Below are 20,000 nucleotides of genomic sequence, written 5' to 3'. Positions count from 1 at the left end.
GAAGTCAATGACCTTAAATTAAACATGGATGCTAAGAAACTCTCAGGTCTTGTATCATTGGACCTCACAGCCGCCTTCTACATGAAGCTGGTTCAGATATTTCCAACAAACTGTCATCAAAGCAAACAGCGGACTCTAAAATATGAAACATATTTTGGTTTGATTAACACTTTTTTTGTTTACTACATGATTCTATATGTGATATTTCATAGTTTTAATGTCTTCAGTATTGAAGAAAAACCCTTAAATGAGAAAGTGTGTGTTAAAGCTATAATATATAATTAATCCACATTAAAATGTGTAAAAACAACTAGACCTATGTTATATATGTTGTTGAGTTGTGTACTTACATTATCCCAAATGTTTCCAACAATGTTCAAACTCAGAGAAATCTGTAATTTAATCAAAGTAACGGACCGTTTCATTTGGTCGCCTGTCGATGGCGTCATACCTCCTCTACCAAAGAGTAAACACGCACCAGATGCATACGGCGGCGCTGTGTTTGTCCGCTACAATGGCGTCTACCAAAGAGTAACTTACACACATACAAGATAATACATCGGCGTTGTGGTTGTTCCACACAAACTGTTATAAATGGACTTTTATTCAGTTTTAAGACACATTTTCATGATAAATTTAGGTGGTTTTTAACTATATCTTTTAGCCGGAAGAAGGATTTTAGTCATTGGACGTCTGGATCTTAAGTTATCAGAGAAATAAACTGGACAAACGTTAGCAGCAGCTCGGCTAACAGCCCCTCCAGGAAGTCCGGTGGTCACCAAACGTCTGAGAAATATTGATTTTTTAGGTGAAACGGCTTTATTCAGTGTTTTTACCTGTAATCTCCGGGTCCGTTTGTAAAAACATCCTGAATGAACACTGGAGTAATCCTATCCCGGTGAAGCTGGTTATTTAACAATGAAGACAACAACTCCCATGATCCCTTGCTACTTCAAACCGTCATCACACTCCGTCTTTTGTTGTTGTTTTGATTGAGACGCCTAGCGGCTGAAATTACATATTGTGTGGTTTCTGATCATTTTGTTGTGTTGAGTTTGTTGTTTGTATTTTGCATAAAAATCAGTGTAGACAGTAAAACTAACTTTATTGATCGAATGAACAATTCTAATAACAAAGTCTAGCTGAGTGGATCATTACTCCAACAGGAAGGTGTGTGTGTGGCTGCTTGCTTGTGAGAATTTCTTCATTCTTGTTCATTTTGAAGCTGAGCCTTATATGAGTAACTAGAATGAAGACTTTTTGAATACTAAAAGTAACTGGAATAACATGTTAACATGTCAGCTTTGTAGACTATATTCAGTATGTGGTGCATATAGATCAGAGTGTGTAAGTCATGTATTTGATACGTGCATTAATACTTTCTGATGTGAACCTACACTTTTAGATCTGTGAATGTTTTAGTATTCAGCACTGATCTGTTCCTGTATCACATTATAAGCTTTGTGGTACTTTATATATTTCTGTATACTAAGAAAATACACAGGAAACACGTGTAAATCATGTGATATGTTGTCTGTTTTTGATGAGAACATAAATCTGTTGTCACAATAGAACAATACTATAAATTTGAATTTCACTTTGTTGGTAAAATCACACATCTGAACCACTGCAGGGATAAAATGACTCTGCTTCTTCTTATGTATATGCTAAACGTCTTTAAAGAAGCAGCCTTTACACCACTCAGGGGGTTTTGTTTTTGGAAACAAATTGTTTTATTGGCATTGTTTTATTCCATCGGCTGGGGGACAATGATATAGTTTGATGTGGTTTGTTGAAAGAGTCCATGTTACATTCTGTTTGAATGTGCGTTGCTTTAATTCATCAGGGTAGGCTGGAAATTATGTTGGTGTATAGTGTTTTAAAATCTTCCATGTGTCCCCTTTTTAACTTTGAGCCCCCCCCCCCCCAAAGGTCTCTAAAGGTCTCTGCACAGCCTGCATGTGAACATAAGAACATAACTTGAACATAAAGTGGAGATAAGTAGCCAACTAGTGTAAAATAACATGACGCTGGGGGCTGGTTTTCCTCCTGTCCTCCCCAATTTTTTGAGTCACCAGCCGCCACTGCTGTGTGTGTGTGTTGGGGGGGGGGGGGGGGGGGAGTGGGTGTTAAGTGGGTGGGGGTGAGGGTGGGTGGGAGGGGGGGTTTGAATACTCCCACATTTCCTGTTGCCTAGCGACAGTTAATGCACAGATTGGCTGTAACATCTGTCACAGTAAACGCTGCCAAAACGCTGCTCTGTCTGTCTCTGTCACTGTTTCACTCTCTCCATCTTCAACTCATCTTTTATGTTGAAGATGATTTCAACTTTGAATTATTTTCTTTTTCTTCTTCTCTTCCTTTTTATATCCTCCTGCTGTGCTTTCACTTTCTCACTTGTCTCATTGTTTCTGTGTAAAGTAACCTAAGATTACAGTACAGTTCTCATTTACTTCTATTTTACTTAAAAAGGACAAATATTCTGCACATTTCCAGCTCTATATTTATATTCTGGGGCTCTACTGGAATATCTTTACATGATTTCCAGTTAAAAACTCCTTATTTATCTTCTACTGGTCCTTTATGCAGCCCCTCAGTTCAGCCTCTGTCTGAAACAGGCCGTTTTAGCTCCTGTCTCTTTAAGCCCCGCCTCCTGATGAGCCCACTCTGTTCTGATTGGTCAGCTTCAGGAAGCTTCCTCCGGCTCCGGAGGCTACGTAAACAAACTATAGTAGCAGGATTTCACTTCTTTTTCTCCTTCTTTACTCCAAATGTCAACTTCTCAAATCCATCCGTACATGTTGGAGCTGAACAACACATGGAAACACCTTAGCAACCACCTTAGCAACCACCTTAGCAACCACGTTAGCAACCAAGGCTAGAACAGACGGCCGTTTATGGGCATGTGCAACAAAAAGTTGAATCATTACGAGAAAAAGTTGCATATTACAAATATGAACATCTGAAATATGACAGCGGACAACGTGAACAACACATGGAAATGCCTTAGCAACCACCTTAGCAACAACCTTAGCCACCATGATTAAAGAAACGGACGCACGTTTATGGGCATGTGGTGAGCTGACGTCATCTCGTCGGGAAAGTAAAAAAACAAACATTTCAGGCGAGGGTTGAAGCCCTGACTTTTGACTTGCAGGCAGCATTTCTACGTATGTTCACCTAAAGTTTAACATCCGACATCAGAACAGGAAATAAATAACAGAAAACCACAAGAAGCAGAACATGTCCTCTTTAATGTTTCCATTTTCTGTCATTTTATACTTCTGCTCCCAACATTTCATAGAGATAAATAGTTTTACTGCACTACATGATAAATGGCTGCTGACTTGTTGTTGACTTAATATTATTATCAGCGTGGCTGTTTGAAGACGTTTCTGTGGACATTCATTCTTATTTTCTGACATTTTACTGACTAAACAGTTCTGACAGTATCTTATGAATTATGGCCACGTTGGATGATATATATCCAGTGCAGGAAGTGAACAGTGGACAGTTAGAGTGCAGCTCATCTGACTGACCTTTATAATACCTGTGATCAGAATCTTTCCCTCATATGAACCAAACTGCAGGCGCAGAAAATATCATTTTAAAAACCTTGTTGTCAGGATTTCGCTACATTGTTCTAATATTGATGTTCTTGTGTGGTGATAATGTTGAAACACTTAATTGATTAATGACCAAAAAAAGCTGATTATTAGTTGCAGCCGTATAAAGGTCGTTAATTTAAATTCATTCATTATTACATCTCCAGTGTTGTTGACCTTTAGCTACTGTGTGTAGAGCTGCAGTTCTGCTCCCTTGACGATGACCTCATTCTCATATGACCACAGAGGTCAAAGGTCACATCTGGCACCCATAACCTCCTGCATCCGAAGCTCTTTGATGACGGACGATCTGTAGCCGCTCAGTGTGCGTAGAAGAGTCCTGCAGTCTTAAATCTTGCAGCTCCAGTTACCTGAAAAGACCTCCTCCTCCTCCTCCTTCCTGCGTGTCTGAGCGAGGCGAAGAAGGAATGCGGTTTATTCTCGAGGGAAAGAGAGAGGACACGGAGAGAGAGAGAGAGAAAAAAGTGAAGATAGGAAGAGGGAAAAAGAAAGAGAGAGGGAGGAAGAGGAAGAGATTAAAGGTGGAGGTGAGAGAGTTGAGGTTGAGCTGCTCAGCAGGAAGAAATCACTGCTTCTTCGGTTTGTGTGTCACAGCGCACCAATCATCATCAGCTCCGTCAAACACACACACTAACATGATTTATTGAAGCTCATTTTACTCACAAACACTGGTAATAAAATCTGCAGAAGACATTTTCCAGTGTTTATATTTTCTGCAGATTCATCATCAGCTGAACCTGAAAACACTAAAAACAGTTTGAAGGACGGTTCACATCTTCTCACGTCTTAAACCAACAGTCAGAAGATTACCAAATGAACATTAAAGCTGTTTTTCATGCTGTAATCATTCCTCCTGTTCATACTGACCGTTAGAAGATCCCTTCATAATGACCTTACAATGGAATCAGTCCTCCTTCTGTGCAAAAATGTATTTAAGTTTATCTGAAGCTTCAAAAAGATCTTTTAATGAACACTCGCATTGTGCTGTATTTGCTAAGCCACGCCCACTTTTCCAAGCAATCCAATCACATCTTTAAGATTTGATTTGAATCCCTCTCGTAATTAAACTCCGCCCATATATATTCTGTTTCATGCGTCACATGACCGAAGATAAAGACGCTTTATTTTCACTGTGACTTTAAAAGCTTTTTGGTAAACTCTGTTCCGACTCGGAGAACCAACATCTGACATCGGTCGGTTCCACGCTGCTAGCAGGCGTCTCATCGTTAGCTATGTGTACGGAGTTATAGAGTTAATGTTAATTAGTTGCACAGACGTTAGCCAAACTACAAAATTAAACAGTAAACGTTCTCTGATGTCTGTACACTCGTTCAAAGATAGAACTTTTTATTTTGATATTTTAAAAGTTAACATATGGATTCTTCCCTTTTCTGCTAAACATTAACTAACTGTCATATTTCAGCTGAGTAGCTACTGACTGACAGCTAACGCCAAAGGGTAGAAAAAAAAATCTCTAACTTACACTTTTAAACAAATGACGTAAATATTTAGATTTCCGGAGCGATCAATGCTGAATAGAAGGTCCTTCTGTCAGTGTTTAAAACTATAACGTTAGCTAACAGAACACTGTTAAGCTACAACAGGATCAGTTTAGATGATATCTGATGTCTTCCGCTTTATTTGTAAGACGTGATGTGATTTAATCACATAGCAGACGTCACTAAATATAATTCCACTTCTGAAAATAAGGAAAATAAATCTCACAGTAATGCAGTTACAGTAAATCTGTCTGGTTTTATAGATATAGATCAATTATCCAGTTTATAATTTATTAAAAACTTTCTAACCAACATTAGTTATATGTCTAATCTGTAATAATAATGTACTTCAGTATTATTTTGTCACAGTTTTCTCAGATGTTGTGTATAGTTAGTTAAAGTGGTTCAGGAGGTACAGCAGCTTGTCCACTAATTGTAAGATCGGCGGTTCGATTCCCGGCTCCTGCGCTCCACATGTAGACTGATACTGAACCCGTCGTTGCTCCTGATGGCTGTGAATGTCTTCTTAGGTTAGATCCTGATGAGCAGGTTGGCACCTTCATGGCAGCCATCAGCGTATGAACAGGTGAATATAAGTGCAGTCAGTTTACCATTTAAAGGGAGATTTTGACCTCTTCCAGACCAGAGTCACTTATCACTCATTAAATATGTTAGTAATGACTCATGAGCAGCAGTAATTCTCCGTTAAAGGCGTCTTTAAAGAGTCCAAACCCTCCTGCTGTGTAGAAATACGAACCATCACTCTGTGAGATTTTCCTTCGTTCTTGTAAAAAGAAGACGTTTCATTTCATTCGACTGATTCATTGACTGAAGAGTCTCCTCATTGAACTCCCACAGAGTCAGACTCAACTTTTTTTTTTTTTTTCAGTCCAGGCTTTTGTCCAGATGTCAACAGCGTTGCTGAAAGCTTCCTTTGAGAGCGCGGCTCACCTGTTGCATGCAGGCAGACAGTCGGGCTCATTATGCCGCCTCTTTTCTTCTCAGTCTGTGCTTTAATAAGATGAGTGTGATTAGAAAGCGCTAATGGTGTTTTTGATGGTGGCGTTAGTGGTGTTGAATTATGGGGGGGGGGGCTCAGGTCAGGGTCGACGCCCACGGCAGCTTTTAACTCTGGATCTTAGATGAGAGTGTCTGTTTGTGAACGTTTTATGGTTTATGTGTGTGGTTATTGTTGCTAAGCGTATACTGGGAGGCTTATTGAAGCCTCTGCAGCTGCACAGCGCCCCCTGTTGTTGTCATCGCTTAATAAAAAAAACACCTTTCCCTCCCTAACTGTGTGTGTGTGTGTGTGTGTGTGCCGCAGGACTGAGCCATGGGGAGGCCGACACCCGGGAGTGTTTGTACTACAACGTCAACTACGAGATCGAGAAGACCAATCAGAGCGGAGTGGAGCGCTGCGAGGGCGAGAAGGACAAACGCTCGCACTGCTACGCCTCCTGGAGGAACAACTCGGGCTCCATCGAGCTGGTGAAGAAAGGCTGCTGGCTGGACGACTTCAACTGTTACGACCGGTACAAACACACACAAATATCATGTGACACTGCAGACGGCGTATAAGAGGTTGTTTCCACCAGCTTCCTGGTTCTGTACAGTTCTAGTGGTAGAGCTGGAACGATTAGTCCAACAGAAAGTTCATCAGCAAAAGTTTTAACAATCAAAATCAGTCCAGTCAAGGATTTCTGCTCTGCTCTTCTTTATGTTATCTGATGTTATCATCTGAAGACGTCACCTTGAACTCTGAGACACTGACAGTTTTCACAGTTTTCTGTTGTTTTAAAGACAAAATGATTAATCTGTTAATTGGATGAACCAATGATTAATATGATAATTAGTTGCAGCCCTAGTTGACGTTTTATCCGTTATCTATCTATCTATCTATCTATCTATCTATCTTGCTGAACCTTGGCCAGACCTTAAAGACTCACTTCCTGTTTTATTATTGGACCAATCAGAGCTCCTGAAACTCAAGCTCATCGTTTCAAAACTCAACACGAGTCTCAGCGATCCGAACAAATATTTTGGGACATGTGATTGCTGTTGGGTTGCTATGATTAACTACATTTATCATGGTGTAATTTCATTGGTTCTTACTGAAGACTTAAAAAAAAACAGCTCATAAATCTAAAGTTTCATGTTTAAAAAAAAGGTTCGGGGTTAATTTCCTAAAACAAGCAGGTCACTGTAGATTTTAAGCAACAAACTACAAGAAACAAACAAACAAGAAAAATATAGAATATCACCAAACTTAAACTTTAAACGTAGAAAAATCTCTGATGGTTAGAAATGTATCATATTGGTCACTGCTTTAAACCAAAAACACAAGATTGGAACCTGCTATCACCTCAAATCTGAAATTAGAACATTTTTATCATCTTCATCATGTTTTATTGGTGTTTTTATAAACACTAACTCTCCAGATGTGTCTGTAAACGCAGCAGGTAAACAGAAAGATATTGTGTCATGTTCAGTATCGCTGCAGCAGCTGTGACAGGCACACATTTCCCATCATCCTCAGCATCCCCCAGCTTCCTCGCTGCCCCCCCCCCCCCCCCCAGTTTGATTGACAGGTGCTGTGACTGGGCGCTGTGTAAACGCTCAGGGCTGTTTTGGCAGCGACGGCGTTTGCTGGTGATGCAACCGCACAGTGACAGCAGGGAAGACAGCAGCACTCTCATTCATCTCAGAATATCTTTATGTTCTAAGAAAAGGTCTTAAAATGACTCATAGTCAGCTTTAATGTGCTTTATAGATGTTATAGGAGGAGAAAGTGTCATTTCTTTATTTTATGTGAATCTGTGTGGAGATTTTAGTAAATCATCTTCTGTGTTGTCCTTTAAACCAAAAACCTTTGTCTATATTTAAAAGAGATAATTGGGATGATTGATGTTAATGTTGATGCTGCTGTGTTTGAGTTTTTTTAAGTCGGTTTTTATGTCAATCTTACAAAAAAATTAAATTGGAAAAGAATGAATCCATATTCTGGTTCCAGACCTGAATCACTGCCCTCGTCTCTGATTTATATGTATAATAAAGTAGAAACAAGGTCTTTCTAGTATGTGGAAAGACAAACATCAAGTATGGATTCAGAAAACTTTCATAGTTAAAAAAAACTTTGAAGGGACATTTTATGTTTTAGGATCTTATATTTCCAATATTTCCACATGAATACTGAGCAATACTAATAATTTAATCTAATTTATTATATCCGATAGTGTAAGAACATCCTGCTGGAAGGTTCGACAAGAAGATAAAGAAAAAATAAAGATCAGAAAATGGATTAACAATGTCTCCTGACCAAATTACAACACAGAAATAACCCAAATCTAGCCGTTTACCTTGTTAAAGGATCCTTATTTTTCTGTTCTGGTTTCCTTTTTTTTCAGTTTCTTCTCAGGAACATTTACATTTAGATATTTCATGTTCACATCCAGAACAAGTTGCAGTGATTGAGAGCAGAATCAGCTGCGTTTCATGGATCAACAGCTTCACAGGCGACCAGCAGCAGCAGCAGAGAAAAGTGCAGCTCTTTAGATGATGCAAGTACTTCTGTTCTCCTCAATAATCACGCCTGAAAGATCAGTTTGACACCAAAGAGCAAAGAGAAGAAAATGGTAAAACAACTCTTTTTTAAACAAGACGTTGAAGATCGGTGCTCGCAGCCTTCCTCCTGACAGAACTGATGCCGCGAATTTCACATTTTTTCCCCGAGGCGTCAGAAAAAAAACCTGCTATTTGGGTCAAGTACAACTGCTGCCAGACTACTGCCATGATACTTAGCATTCCCCAGACGCTGTTTGATTGACAGGTCTGCTGTCAGTCTGACAGGAAGAGGAGCATCGCTCACATACAGTACCTGATCTCTGGAGCCGTGGAAGGACAGTATTTCAACTTTTTCTAATGTTTAACTGCATAATTTCAGCAGCAAGTTCTGGATTTTCTAGTTTATAATAGAATACCAAAAGCGCTGTACAATCAAAATAACAAAAGCCACAAACAACACAATAAAAACATAAAGATCAGTTCAACAGACAAAAAGACAAAGAAAGGCAACATACTGAGTTAAAAGCCAATGAATAAAGATGGCAGTGTTGGAGCCAGCCTGACATGCAGAGGCGGCTACAACTGCAAAGGTACGATCTCAGCTGATGTTTGGACAACCAGAAGCAGCAACTGGTCCGCAGACCTGAGTGACCTTGATGGGACGTGTGGTTGTAAAAGGTCAGACAGATAAGTTGGAGCCCATTTAAGGATTTGTAGGCAAACAATAAAATCTTAAAATCAATCCTAAATCGTACGGGGAGCCAGTGGAGGGAAGCCAGTGGAGGGAAGCCAGTGGAGGGAAAATGTGCTCTTGCTTGCGTGTTAAAAGACGAGCCGCAGCAGTCTGGACCAACTGTTAGCATGAGAGGGAGGCCTGGCTAACACCAACGTAAAGGGCTTTACAGTGGTCATGTTGGGATGAGATAAAAGCATCAAAATCATTAAATGATAAGAAGGACTTGGCCTTAGATAAAAGCCTCATATATATATAAAAAAACTCCTGACCAAAGAAGGAGATAAGAGACGGAGAACACAATATATAAAAACAAGTGTACAAAAATGTATTAATATATTATTATATATTCTTTTACTTTTCAAACTCGTAGTCTTCAGCTCCAATGATGCTAACTCAAGTGACATCATCAGTGACGTCATCAGCCCCCTTTTAATCATTAAGAACAGGCTAGTGGTGAAAAGAAAGATTTAAAGGGTTCATATTCATATCACATACAGTCAGATGTTAAACAAGTTCAAAGTTCAGAAACTTGAGGTGAACGTGTGTAGAAACGCTGCCTTCAAGTCAAAAATCAGGGCTTCATTCTGCTCTGAATGCTTTGATTGCAACGTTTTTTTTCTACCTTGCTGACGAGCTGATGTCTTGGTTGCTAAGGTGGTTGCTAAGGTGGTTGCTAAGGTGGTTGCTAAGGTGTTTCCATGTGTTGTTCAGCTCCAACATGTACGGATGGATTTGAGAAGTTGACATTTGGAGTAAAGAAGGAGAAGAAGAAGTGAAATCCTGCTACTATAGTTTGTTTACGTAGCCTCCGGAGCCGGAGGAAGCTTCCTGAAAGCTGACCAATCAGAACAGAGTGGGCTCATCAGGAGGCGGGGCCTTAAAGAGACAGGAGCTAAAACGGCCTGTTTCAGACAGAGGCTGAACTGAGGGGCTGCATAAAGGACCAGTAGAAGATAAATAAAGAGCTGGAAAAGTGCAGAATATGTGTCCTTTAAGGACTGAGATTTTAGTGTAGTGGTGTTTTTATTCATCCTCAGTTTAAAAATATGTGAAGTTGAGTTTAGACTGGAGTTTCTGTTTGGTTGTAGTTGCAGGAGAGCAACAGAGATGGCAGTAGCAGCAGGAGCTGAATCAGTTTGGGGTGATTCAGGTTGAATTCAGGCTTTGAACCAACAACCTCCTGGTCACATGGCTGCTGCTGCTACTGTAACTTACACATCTTCCTCACTGAGAGATGAAACAGTTTGGGTTCATATGAGGACAGACTCGGCCCCGGAATCCCAGAAGGCTTTGCTCTGTAGTCTCCAGGATTAGTGTGCACTCCCTTTGTTCTGTTCCTGGAAGGACTGACAGGAGGAAGAGGAGGAGGAGGTGGTGGTGGTTAAAAATGACAGTGAAAAAAAAGAAAGGAGGAAGAAAGAAGGAACATGAGAATAATAAATAAGCAATGATTAGGTTGAGCTGTTACCTTTGAGGAGTAAAATGTTATCATAACTGAAAGAAATGACAAGACACAAGTTGCAGAAAACACAATGTTCCATTAACCTTGCTGCTATTATTAGTGGTGGAAGTGCAGTTTTAGTTTAGATTTAAGGCTAAAAACAGATAAAAATAGTGTGGAAGTCAGATGGAGGTGGACTGTAACAGCAGCCTGAAGGTCCAGAGTGTGGAGGAGTTTCAGTTTGAACTGTGTTACACATGGTGGCTTGATAAATGAGTTTCTGTGCTGATGTGAAGCCTCTGGTCTCTTATGATGAAGCGGCCGACAGAATCCAATTAGAAGCCTCTCTTTCTCTGTCTCTTCAGCTTTCTCCTTTCTTTTTTTCTCTGTCTTATTTCCTTTTGATGTGTACGGAGCCTCTGAAGTCCCAAAAGATGGTATTTTATAGTTATGATGTACTTTGTACAAATAAATGTCTTGTTAGCACAAGTTATCTTGTTCACCAAAAAGTAATATATTTCCTACACGTCATCTTGATAACACATATTATCTTGTTTGCTCAAATTAATATATTTTTGCAAAAATTGATGTTTGCACAAATTATCTTGCTCACGTTATCTTGTTCATACAAATAATAATCTTGCTCACACAATTTATAATCTTGTTCACACGTTATTATCTTGCTCACACAGTTTATCTTGTTAGCACAAATGATCTTTTTTTGTATAAGTCAATACGTTGTTTGTTAGTTATTATCGTGTTTGTGCAGGTGTAATATCTTATTCATGAAAATGTATATTGTGTTCACATAAGATCCGTATCTTTAATTAATTTGTGTACACAATATAAAAGAAATATACTCTTTTAGTAACTTTGAGTACTGAATAGATGGGGTTCAATGTACAATAATTATATTTGTACGATAATTAAAGCTCTTTGAATGATGTACGTTCACAAATGATAAAACCTCCTGTATGTACAATGATTTACACATTTGATAGTGGAAATGTTTTTCATCTTTAGGGACAGTAGTGTAGGTTAGTCAGTCAGTCCAGACTGAAACATCTCAGCAACTATTTTCATTAATCATCTTGTGCCACCTGCAGGTCAAATGTCTAATCTTTCAGTGTCGAGGTTGTGATCACTCAGTCTATAGTGAGTTCATGTTTGATTTAATATTTTTTAATAGATGTCAGCAGGTTGATGTTGTTGTTGTTTCTCTCTCTCTCTCAGTCAGGAGTGTGTGGCGACGGAGGAGAGTCCTCAGGTCTTCTTTTGCTGCTGCGAAGGAAATTTTTGCAATGAGCGGTTCACACACCTGCCTGATGTCACCGGACCACGTGAGTCTGTGTGTGTGTGTGTGTGTGTGTGTGTGTGTGTGTGTGTGTGTGTGTGTGTGTGTGCGTGATGCCACACCTCAGTTTGTTCTGTTTGTTTGATATGAAAGTGTGTGTTTGTCATTTAATTTCTCTCTGATTGTTTGTGATTCATGTCATCAATTAATTACTCAAATGTACATACGTTCAACAGAAAGCACTGTGTGTGTATGTGTACATGTTAGTGTGTTCGTGTGTCTATATTTAACATTTATTTATTGTATTTTATGATGCAGTGTGCTTCATTTTCTGTTTGTACATATTGATGAAAGTGATTTTTTTAAATGAACATTTTTGTGTGTATGTGTATTTTTTCTGGAATGTGTATGCGTGTGTGTGTGTGTGTGTGTGTGTGTGTGTGTGTCAGTGATCAAAGCCCCGCCCCCCAGTGTCGGTGTGTTAAACGTGATGATTTACTGCCTGCTGCCGGTTACCATGCTGTCTGTCGCCCTGCTCACCGCTGTCTGGATGTACCGACACCGGAAACCTCCGTACGGACACGTGGACATCACAGAGGTACACACACACACACACACACACACAAAAGAGAGGAAATCAGTGAGGGAGGAATAAAATAAGAAAGGAGGAAACATCAGATGACATCACAGCTCCCTCTTGTGGTAGTCTGGTGGTACTGCAGTGTTTTTCCTCACAGCTCAGAACTGAAATATGTTTAAAATAAACTCAAACACTGAAATATTTAATTAAAATTCATACAATCCGGATCCTCAGAGGAATTAAACTCTGAATCTATTATTCTATAAATCTATTTGTTAAAATGAGCCACTCAGTTTTTATATAGTATATATAGTTTATATTAAGTATCTCCAGTGAATCAGAGTTTTATTTATTTATATTTTTATTAAGTATTTCAATTACATTTATTTTATTGATTGTTGTTTTTTTGTTTGTTTTTATTTAACTCGTATTACATTTCATTTAATTCCAGGTATTGTTTGACCATTTATATCTGATACACTAAATTTACTTTATCAACAATAATTTATTCTTTTATATTTTTGCCCCATTTTTACTTTTACAGTTTGGCAAACGAGGATGTTTTCACATGAAGTCAATATTTCGTTCCTGTCCTAAAAATAATCAGGGATATTTAAGGAAGATGTTTAAACTTGATTTTATTTGAAGTGAGATATTCAAAGTATTTTGGTATAATTACAATCATGTCCTCTCGAATCATCTGTAGGTTATGGTTTTGGACATTTTTAAAGTTCTTTTAATTATTCAAATATAATATTTATTATTTCAGTACATCAGTCATATAATTCTGCTGGAAGATACTTATATACTGTACCTTCACACAGGCATGTCCTTCACCTGCAGTCAGCCATACGATGATTCAAAAGTCATAAATAATTTTACTTTGTCATTTTAGCGATGAAAATAAATCACTGCTCTCCTCTCTGTGTCCTCCAGGATCCTGGTCCTCCTCCTTCCTCCCCCCTGCTGGGTCTCAAGCCTCTGCAGCTGCTGGAGGTGAAGGCCAGGGGGCGCTTCGGCTGCGTCTGGAAGGCCCAGATGATGAACCAGTACGTGGCCGTCAAGATCTTCCCCATCCAGGTACCGAATCATTTTGTTTCTGATGGCAGCAGCTCCTCCGTGTGTTGTTTTTATATCTTGACACCTCCTGGTCTTCTTTCTGACAGTACAAGGAGTCATGGCAGAACGAGAAAGACATATTCATAACGCCAGGTATGAGGCATGAAAACATCCTGAGGTACATCGCTGCGGAGAAACGAGGGAGTCACCTGGAGGCTGAACTTTGGCTCATCACTGAGTTTCACGAGAGGGTGAGGAAGAGAGCAGAGCTTCTGTTTGAAGTTCAAATGTCTTGTTTAGTTTCAGTTGTGTTACAAGCAGAAAATGTTCTTATTACAGCTGCACGGTATGCTAATGCTACTGCAGTTTGACAGCAGGACATATAATCTGCATCTCAGGCTTTCTTTGATGGTTTCCTATAATATTTAGTACAACAAGTTGTATTTAGTATTTATATCTGTGCAGAGGGGAGTCAGTCTCTCTTTATCTCCACTGTGAGTTGAGAGTTTTAACAGGGTTTGTAATTTAAAGAGGTTAAAACCAGTTAATTTCTGGTAGAAACAGGTTGAAATATCCTCACTGCACTGGCAGATTTCTTATTTGTTGCGAGATGAATATGAATATAATATGAAATTTTAGGACTCAGTTATAGACAGAAAGGACCTGAAAAGAAGGAGAAGCTGGAAATCTATCAGATTTGATGTGATTGATGTTGTGATGAAGAATATACTCTTTGTCTCTGCAGGGCTCTCTGTCAGACTTCCTGAAGGGCAACATCGTCAGCTGGTCCGAGCTGTGTCACATAGCCGAGTCGATGGTGTGCGGTCTGGCTTACCTTCACGAAGACATCCCCCGACAGAAAGGAGAGGGACCAAAACCGGCCATCGCTCACAGGTCTGCTTCTCCCAGCGTGCCCTTGGCAGAGCATTTTTGTTCATTTAAAGGACCAGTGTGGAGGATTTAGTGGCATCTAGCGGTGAGGTTGCAGATAGCAAACATCTGACACTCTGCTGCCTGTGTAGATATAAAGGGCTCATTCTAAGGTGATTATACCCCAATTAAAACAAAGTTATTTTTGGTAAACAGAAAATAGAGACACAACAATACAACAAACACACCAAAAACATATCGAGTCATCATATTAAAACATCAAAAACAGAAACAGGAGAGATAATCAGGCCTGGAGATATGTGAAGATGATTGAAGCCAGGCTAAGGCGACCGACTCAAGATCCTGTTCAGGGACGGGATGAATGTTGGAGGTATTGTGGTAAATCAATAGCAGACTATGTTCATGTATTTTGTGCTTACCCTTTAATTCATTCATATTCACAAGAGATTGCTAAAGAAATAAGGAACATTTTTGGAATAGAAGTTGATCGCTCTTTTGTCACGTTATACCCAGCAAAGTACGGTATAAAGGCGACCAGGCAAACCCTCCATCAAAGGATGATATACACTGTATAGAGAAATTGACCTTTTCCTTAAGACTACGATCTGATCAATATATAAAATACTAGAAAAAGTGGATCACACAGTCTATAAGTGCGTAAGGAATGTATCCCTGTGGAGTGAAGCTACTCTAACAGAAACAAAGCGTAAAGAGAAACTAAATGAAACAAAGGCAAAAACTAAATGAAAATCCCACCAAAGAAAGCCAGTAATGCCAGTTGATGAAGAACGTAGGAGATCAGAAAATCTCTGAACTTCATGTCAGACGAGCTTTTCCTGTCGTTCCAATATGATGCACATCATTTTTTTATTGACTGGAATGGTATTATTTCGTTAGCTGTGTTGCTTTATTGAGTTAAAACCAATGTCTGGTCTTAATTTCATATGAATAGCTGCACTGGAAATACTGTATATATATATATATATATATATATATATATATATATATATATATATATATATATATATTAAAACACCAAATCAGGTCCATGCAGCCTTCATATCTCTCAATAAATAATCTAGTGAGTCAGGTAACTTGTTACCTGCAGAGTGATGGGATTTGATGTGCGATACTCTTTCTCTGTTTCTTTCAGGGATTTTAAGAGTAAGAACATCATGCTGCGTTCAGACCTCACAGCAGTGCTCGGTGACTTCGGCCTCGCTGTTCGCTTCGAGCCAGGGAAACCACCTGGAGAGACACATGGACAGGTAAGCTGCTCTAACTGACGGTGGCTGTGGAGAAGAGTCAGCTGAACACTGAGCGTTGTTTAATTTGTGTGTGTGTGTGTGTGTGTGTGTGTGTGTGTGTGTGTGTGTGTGTGTGTGTGTGTGTGTGTGTGTGTGCAGGTGGGGACCAGGCGTTACATGGCTCCTGAGGTTCTGGAAGGAGCCATCACCTTCCAGCGAGACGCCTTCCTCCGGATCGACATGTACGCTGTGGGCCTGGTGCTGTGGGAGTTGGTGTCCCGATGCAAGGCTGCTGATGGTAACACACACACACACACACACACACACACACACACACACACACACACACACACACACACACACACACACACACACACACACAAACACACACACACACACACACACACACAAACACACACACACACACACACACACACACACAACCACTCATTTCCTTCACAGCAGCAGAAGAAGACCTGAGGACTCTCCGCTGTCGCCACACACTCCTGACATCTATTACAAAACATTAAATCAAACGTGAACTAAATATAAACTGATTACAGACCAATTTTTTAATGTAAATTATGCAAAAGCAAAAACATTTTTAGTTTCAAACGTTGCTATAATACTGAAGTCATTTGTCATCCATCTGCATGTTCTATAAAATTAAATATACAGTCATATAATAGTTTAACTTCATTGCTCACCTCTAAATGTTAGGTAAGATAAAAAGAGAAAAGAATAAATTAAGTTATAAAGCCTGTAAAAAAAAAAAACAACAACTGCTGAGGTTGCACTCAATGCTGCACAACAGTGCCTAATTATTATCACCACTCTCACAGTACTAGGGGATATCATTTATTCAGTATGGACAGTTTAAACAGTATATAGACTTGTGTCACATATTTTAGACCTTCCTCCTTTAAGCCACTTTGTTAACCCATAAGGTGTCACCAACCCTTTCAATGTTCTGGAAAGTTCCTCATACAGCTTTATCCTTGATTTTAACTCATGAAGTCCCTAAAGTGACGTCTACTGAACATCCTGGTGCAGTCATGTGACAGTGTGTGAATCTGTGTACCCATGACATCACTTCCAAAATGGCGGCGGTGTGCCTGGTCAGCAAATGTGACAGAACTAGCTAACTTTAAAAAGCTTGTTTGTTTTTTTTTAGGTAGGTTTCAACCCATTTAACAATTCTGATGCTTTAATAAGACGTCCTGTATTACATTTAACCTGTTCTGACCACATTTCTTGAACAAACTGATATAAAACAAGTTATGACATATATGTTACATCACAGATCTTTGACACTGAAGGTAGAATTTCAAAAAAAAAATCAGAAATGTGTTCCTTGTGGTCCATTTGGTCTGTTTTATATTCCCCGTAATTTTCCTTAAAGGAGAAATGTGTCCAGGTTCTTATGGGTTAAACTTACGGCCAGGAACAAGTTGCCATGGCGACTGTATTGACCCACACAGCAGTTTAAAATCAAACATGGTTCAAATCTACTCAGATATGAACTCATGTCTGACGTTTTTATAGAAGTTGCGACTGTTGTCATACAGCTTATAAATGGACTTGATGTACATCAGATGTAAGTGATCGTTAATGAGGACACACGTGTGTGTGTGTGTGTGTGTGTGTGTGTGTGTGTGTGTGTGCGGCAGGTCCGGTGGACGAGTACATGCTGCCGTTTGAGGAGGAGGCCGGTCAGCATCCGTCACTGGAGGATCTGCAAGAAGTCGTCGTCCACAAGAAGATGAGACCGGCCTTCAAAGACCTGTGGCTCAAACACAGCGTGAGTACAACAACCACAATAACACCTGACGTCTCCCCTTTTATCATTAATAATTAGTGTATAAAGAGTTAATAACTTGTTTATAACTCACTATAATGTAGCTGTCAGCAGATATAAGTGTTTATTAATGTACTGTAGCTGCTTGCTGCTGTATAAACAGATAATGAATCACATATAACACAGCTGTGGTGATATAATATGTCTTCATAGGAGACGTTATAATAAATACTGAACATTAATAAACACTTATAAACGTCTTTAAATCTACTTATAATGACATTACAGTGAGTTAAAAACATGAACACTATTGTGTTTGTCCACATTAAGACCACATTACCCATCAGCCCCTGCTGTTTTGAGTCCTTTGGTCTTTTTCGGTCCCTTCACTCTTATTATATTTTAGGTAATTACAAAATGTAAATACATTGAAGGGTCATTGCTGAGAAAACAGGGTTTGATTTAATGGAAGTGTTAAATATTATAATTTTAAAGTTTGGTTAATTTTAGGCAAAAAAACTTTTAGGAGATGGGATGTGAACTCACAAAAAAATGAGTGACTGAGAAAACTTTTTAGAGCTGAAATGATTAATGCCAATGAATTGATTAGGTGATTGAGAAGAAAATTTAATTTAAATAGTTTTGGTTCCAGTTTCTCAAATTTGAATAAAATGCTGATTTTCCTCGTCTTCTATGATAAATTGAATATCTTCAGCTTTTAGACTGTTGGTTGGACATCAACTTGGGTACTGGTACATTTTGGAGAATATTTTTCAATATTTGCTGATATTTTATAATTCAAAACAATGAATCACTTTAAGAAAATCAATGTCAGATTATTCAATAATGAAAATAATTGTTAGTAGCAGCGCTAACAATCTCCCGTCTCTCGTAATGCGAAAGACTTGTAAGATTTAATCATTGAAGTATTTTGAACTGCTCTAAACATTGTATTTACATCATATTCAGTGCATTTCTCTCCAATGAAAATTAAACGATCAAGTTATGTTTTGTCTTTATGAACCAAACAAGTTATATTTTGTTCTTGTTTTAGCGTCACCCTTTAAAAACAAACAGTTGTATTCGTTCCCCCTGTTGTTCTAAGTCAGATGATGAGAAGATAAATCCCTGGACCGTTTCTTCTCCTCTCTGCAGGGTCTGGCTCACATCTGTGAGACGGTGGAGGAGTGCTGGGATCACGACGCCGAGGCTCGCCTGTCGGCCGGCTGCGTGGAGCAGAGGATCTCCCAGGCCCGCCGCCTCACCACCACCATCACCCCGCCTACCTCCGACCACAACACCCCGCTGGTCTCCACGGTCGCACCCGTTCCCATGGTAACCAATGTGGACCTACCGCCCAAAGAGTCCAGTATATGAGTAAAAAAAAAAGGAAACTAAACATAAAATTAAATTTTTTGGAGGCCTGACGTTACCCGAGATTTTCCGGAAGTTTGGTTAAATTTCCTCTGAAAATGGCTGAATGACACTAAAACACACACAAACACGCACACACACACACAACACATCATCTTCTCTCAGTGGAACTTAAACCACCAATACTGCGTGAAAGCAGCTGCTATTTTATCTCTTTGGACTTGTGTTTTTTTTATCCGTCTTTTATTTCATTCTCTCTTTCTCTCTCTCTCTCTCTTCGTCCTTTTGGACAAATATTACCAGCACACGTCCTCATTTTTCCACTTGTGTCTTGTTTCTTTAATCACGTGTGTGTGTGTTTCACGAGAAAACAAAGCAAACATGTACACACACACACACACACACACACACACACACACACACACAGGAAAACCCAACACTGAAATGCATTCAGGTCCCGACTCAGTGAATGCTCTTCTATCTCCAGGTACATCACTGACGACTTTCATTACCTTCGCAAATTTTTTACTGCTTTCTTCGCACATTTTTCTCTCCGCTGTCTTCTTCTACTCCTTCTCCAGAACTGGACATATCTACCTGGCAGCATCACAGCCGCGTTGCCTAGCAACCATCTACCATCAACCTACCGTTGGGACTTTTTTTTTTTTTACTACAATGCTGCAGAACCCTCGTAGGAACGCGATGACTGTTACACAACCAACACATGCTGACAGCAAACTTTTAAAAATTTTGTTTTCTACCTTTTCTTTGACTGTTTTTCTTTTCTGTTTTTCTTCTGCAACGATACGTTACTTTTCACACACGACAAACCTTCGGATCCAACGGGTTGTATCCAAAATGACAAGAAACAGGTAGTACGGTCAGAAGGAAAGA

General features: G+C 39.4%; 1 protein-coding gene across 1 annotated transcript in view; it reads left to right on the top strand.

Moving 5' to 3' along the window:
• Positions 1-19,159, top strand: part of acvr2ba (activin A receptor type 2Ba) — a 39,013-nt gene extending 19,854 nt beyond the window's left edge. The window contains exons 2-11 of the mRNA XM_044339224.1: positions 6,450-6,657; positions 12,097-12,203; positions 12,607-12,755; positions 13,674-13,817; positions 13,904-14,047; positions 14,542-14,690; positions 15,841-15,955; positions 16,094-16,232; positions 17,605-17,735; positions 18,888-19,159. Coding sequence (XP_044195159.1) covers positions 6,450-6,657; positions 12,097-12,203; positions 12,607-12,755; positions 13,674-13,817; positions 13,904-14,047; positions 14,542-14,690; positions 15,841-15,955; positions 16,094-16,232; positions 17,605-17,735; positions 18,888-19,109 — 1,508 coding nt within the window. The 3' untranslated portion in view covers positions 19,110-19,159. The remainder of the gene's footprint in view (positions 1-6,449; positions 6,658-12,096; positions 12,204-12,606; positions 12,756-13,673; positions 13,818-13,903; positions 14,048-14,541; positions 14,691-15,840; positions 15,956-16,093; positions 16,233-17,604; positions 17,736-18,887) is intronic.
• The last annotated feature ends 841 nt before the right edge of the window (positions 19,160-20,000 follow it).

Source organism: Thunnus albacares, chromosome 21 (genome assembly GCF_914725855.1).
Source record: "Thunnus albacares chromosome 21, fThuAlb1.1, whole genome shotgun sequence".
In the NCBI taxonomy this organism is placed as follows: Eukaryota; Metazoa; Chordata; class Actinopteri; order Scombriformes; family Scombridae; genus Thunnus; species Thunnus albacares.
The sequence above is the reverse complement of the archived record's forward strand: the minus strand, read 5'-3'. Positions and strand labels throughout refer to the sequence as shown.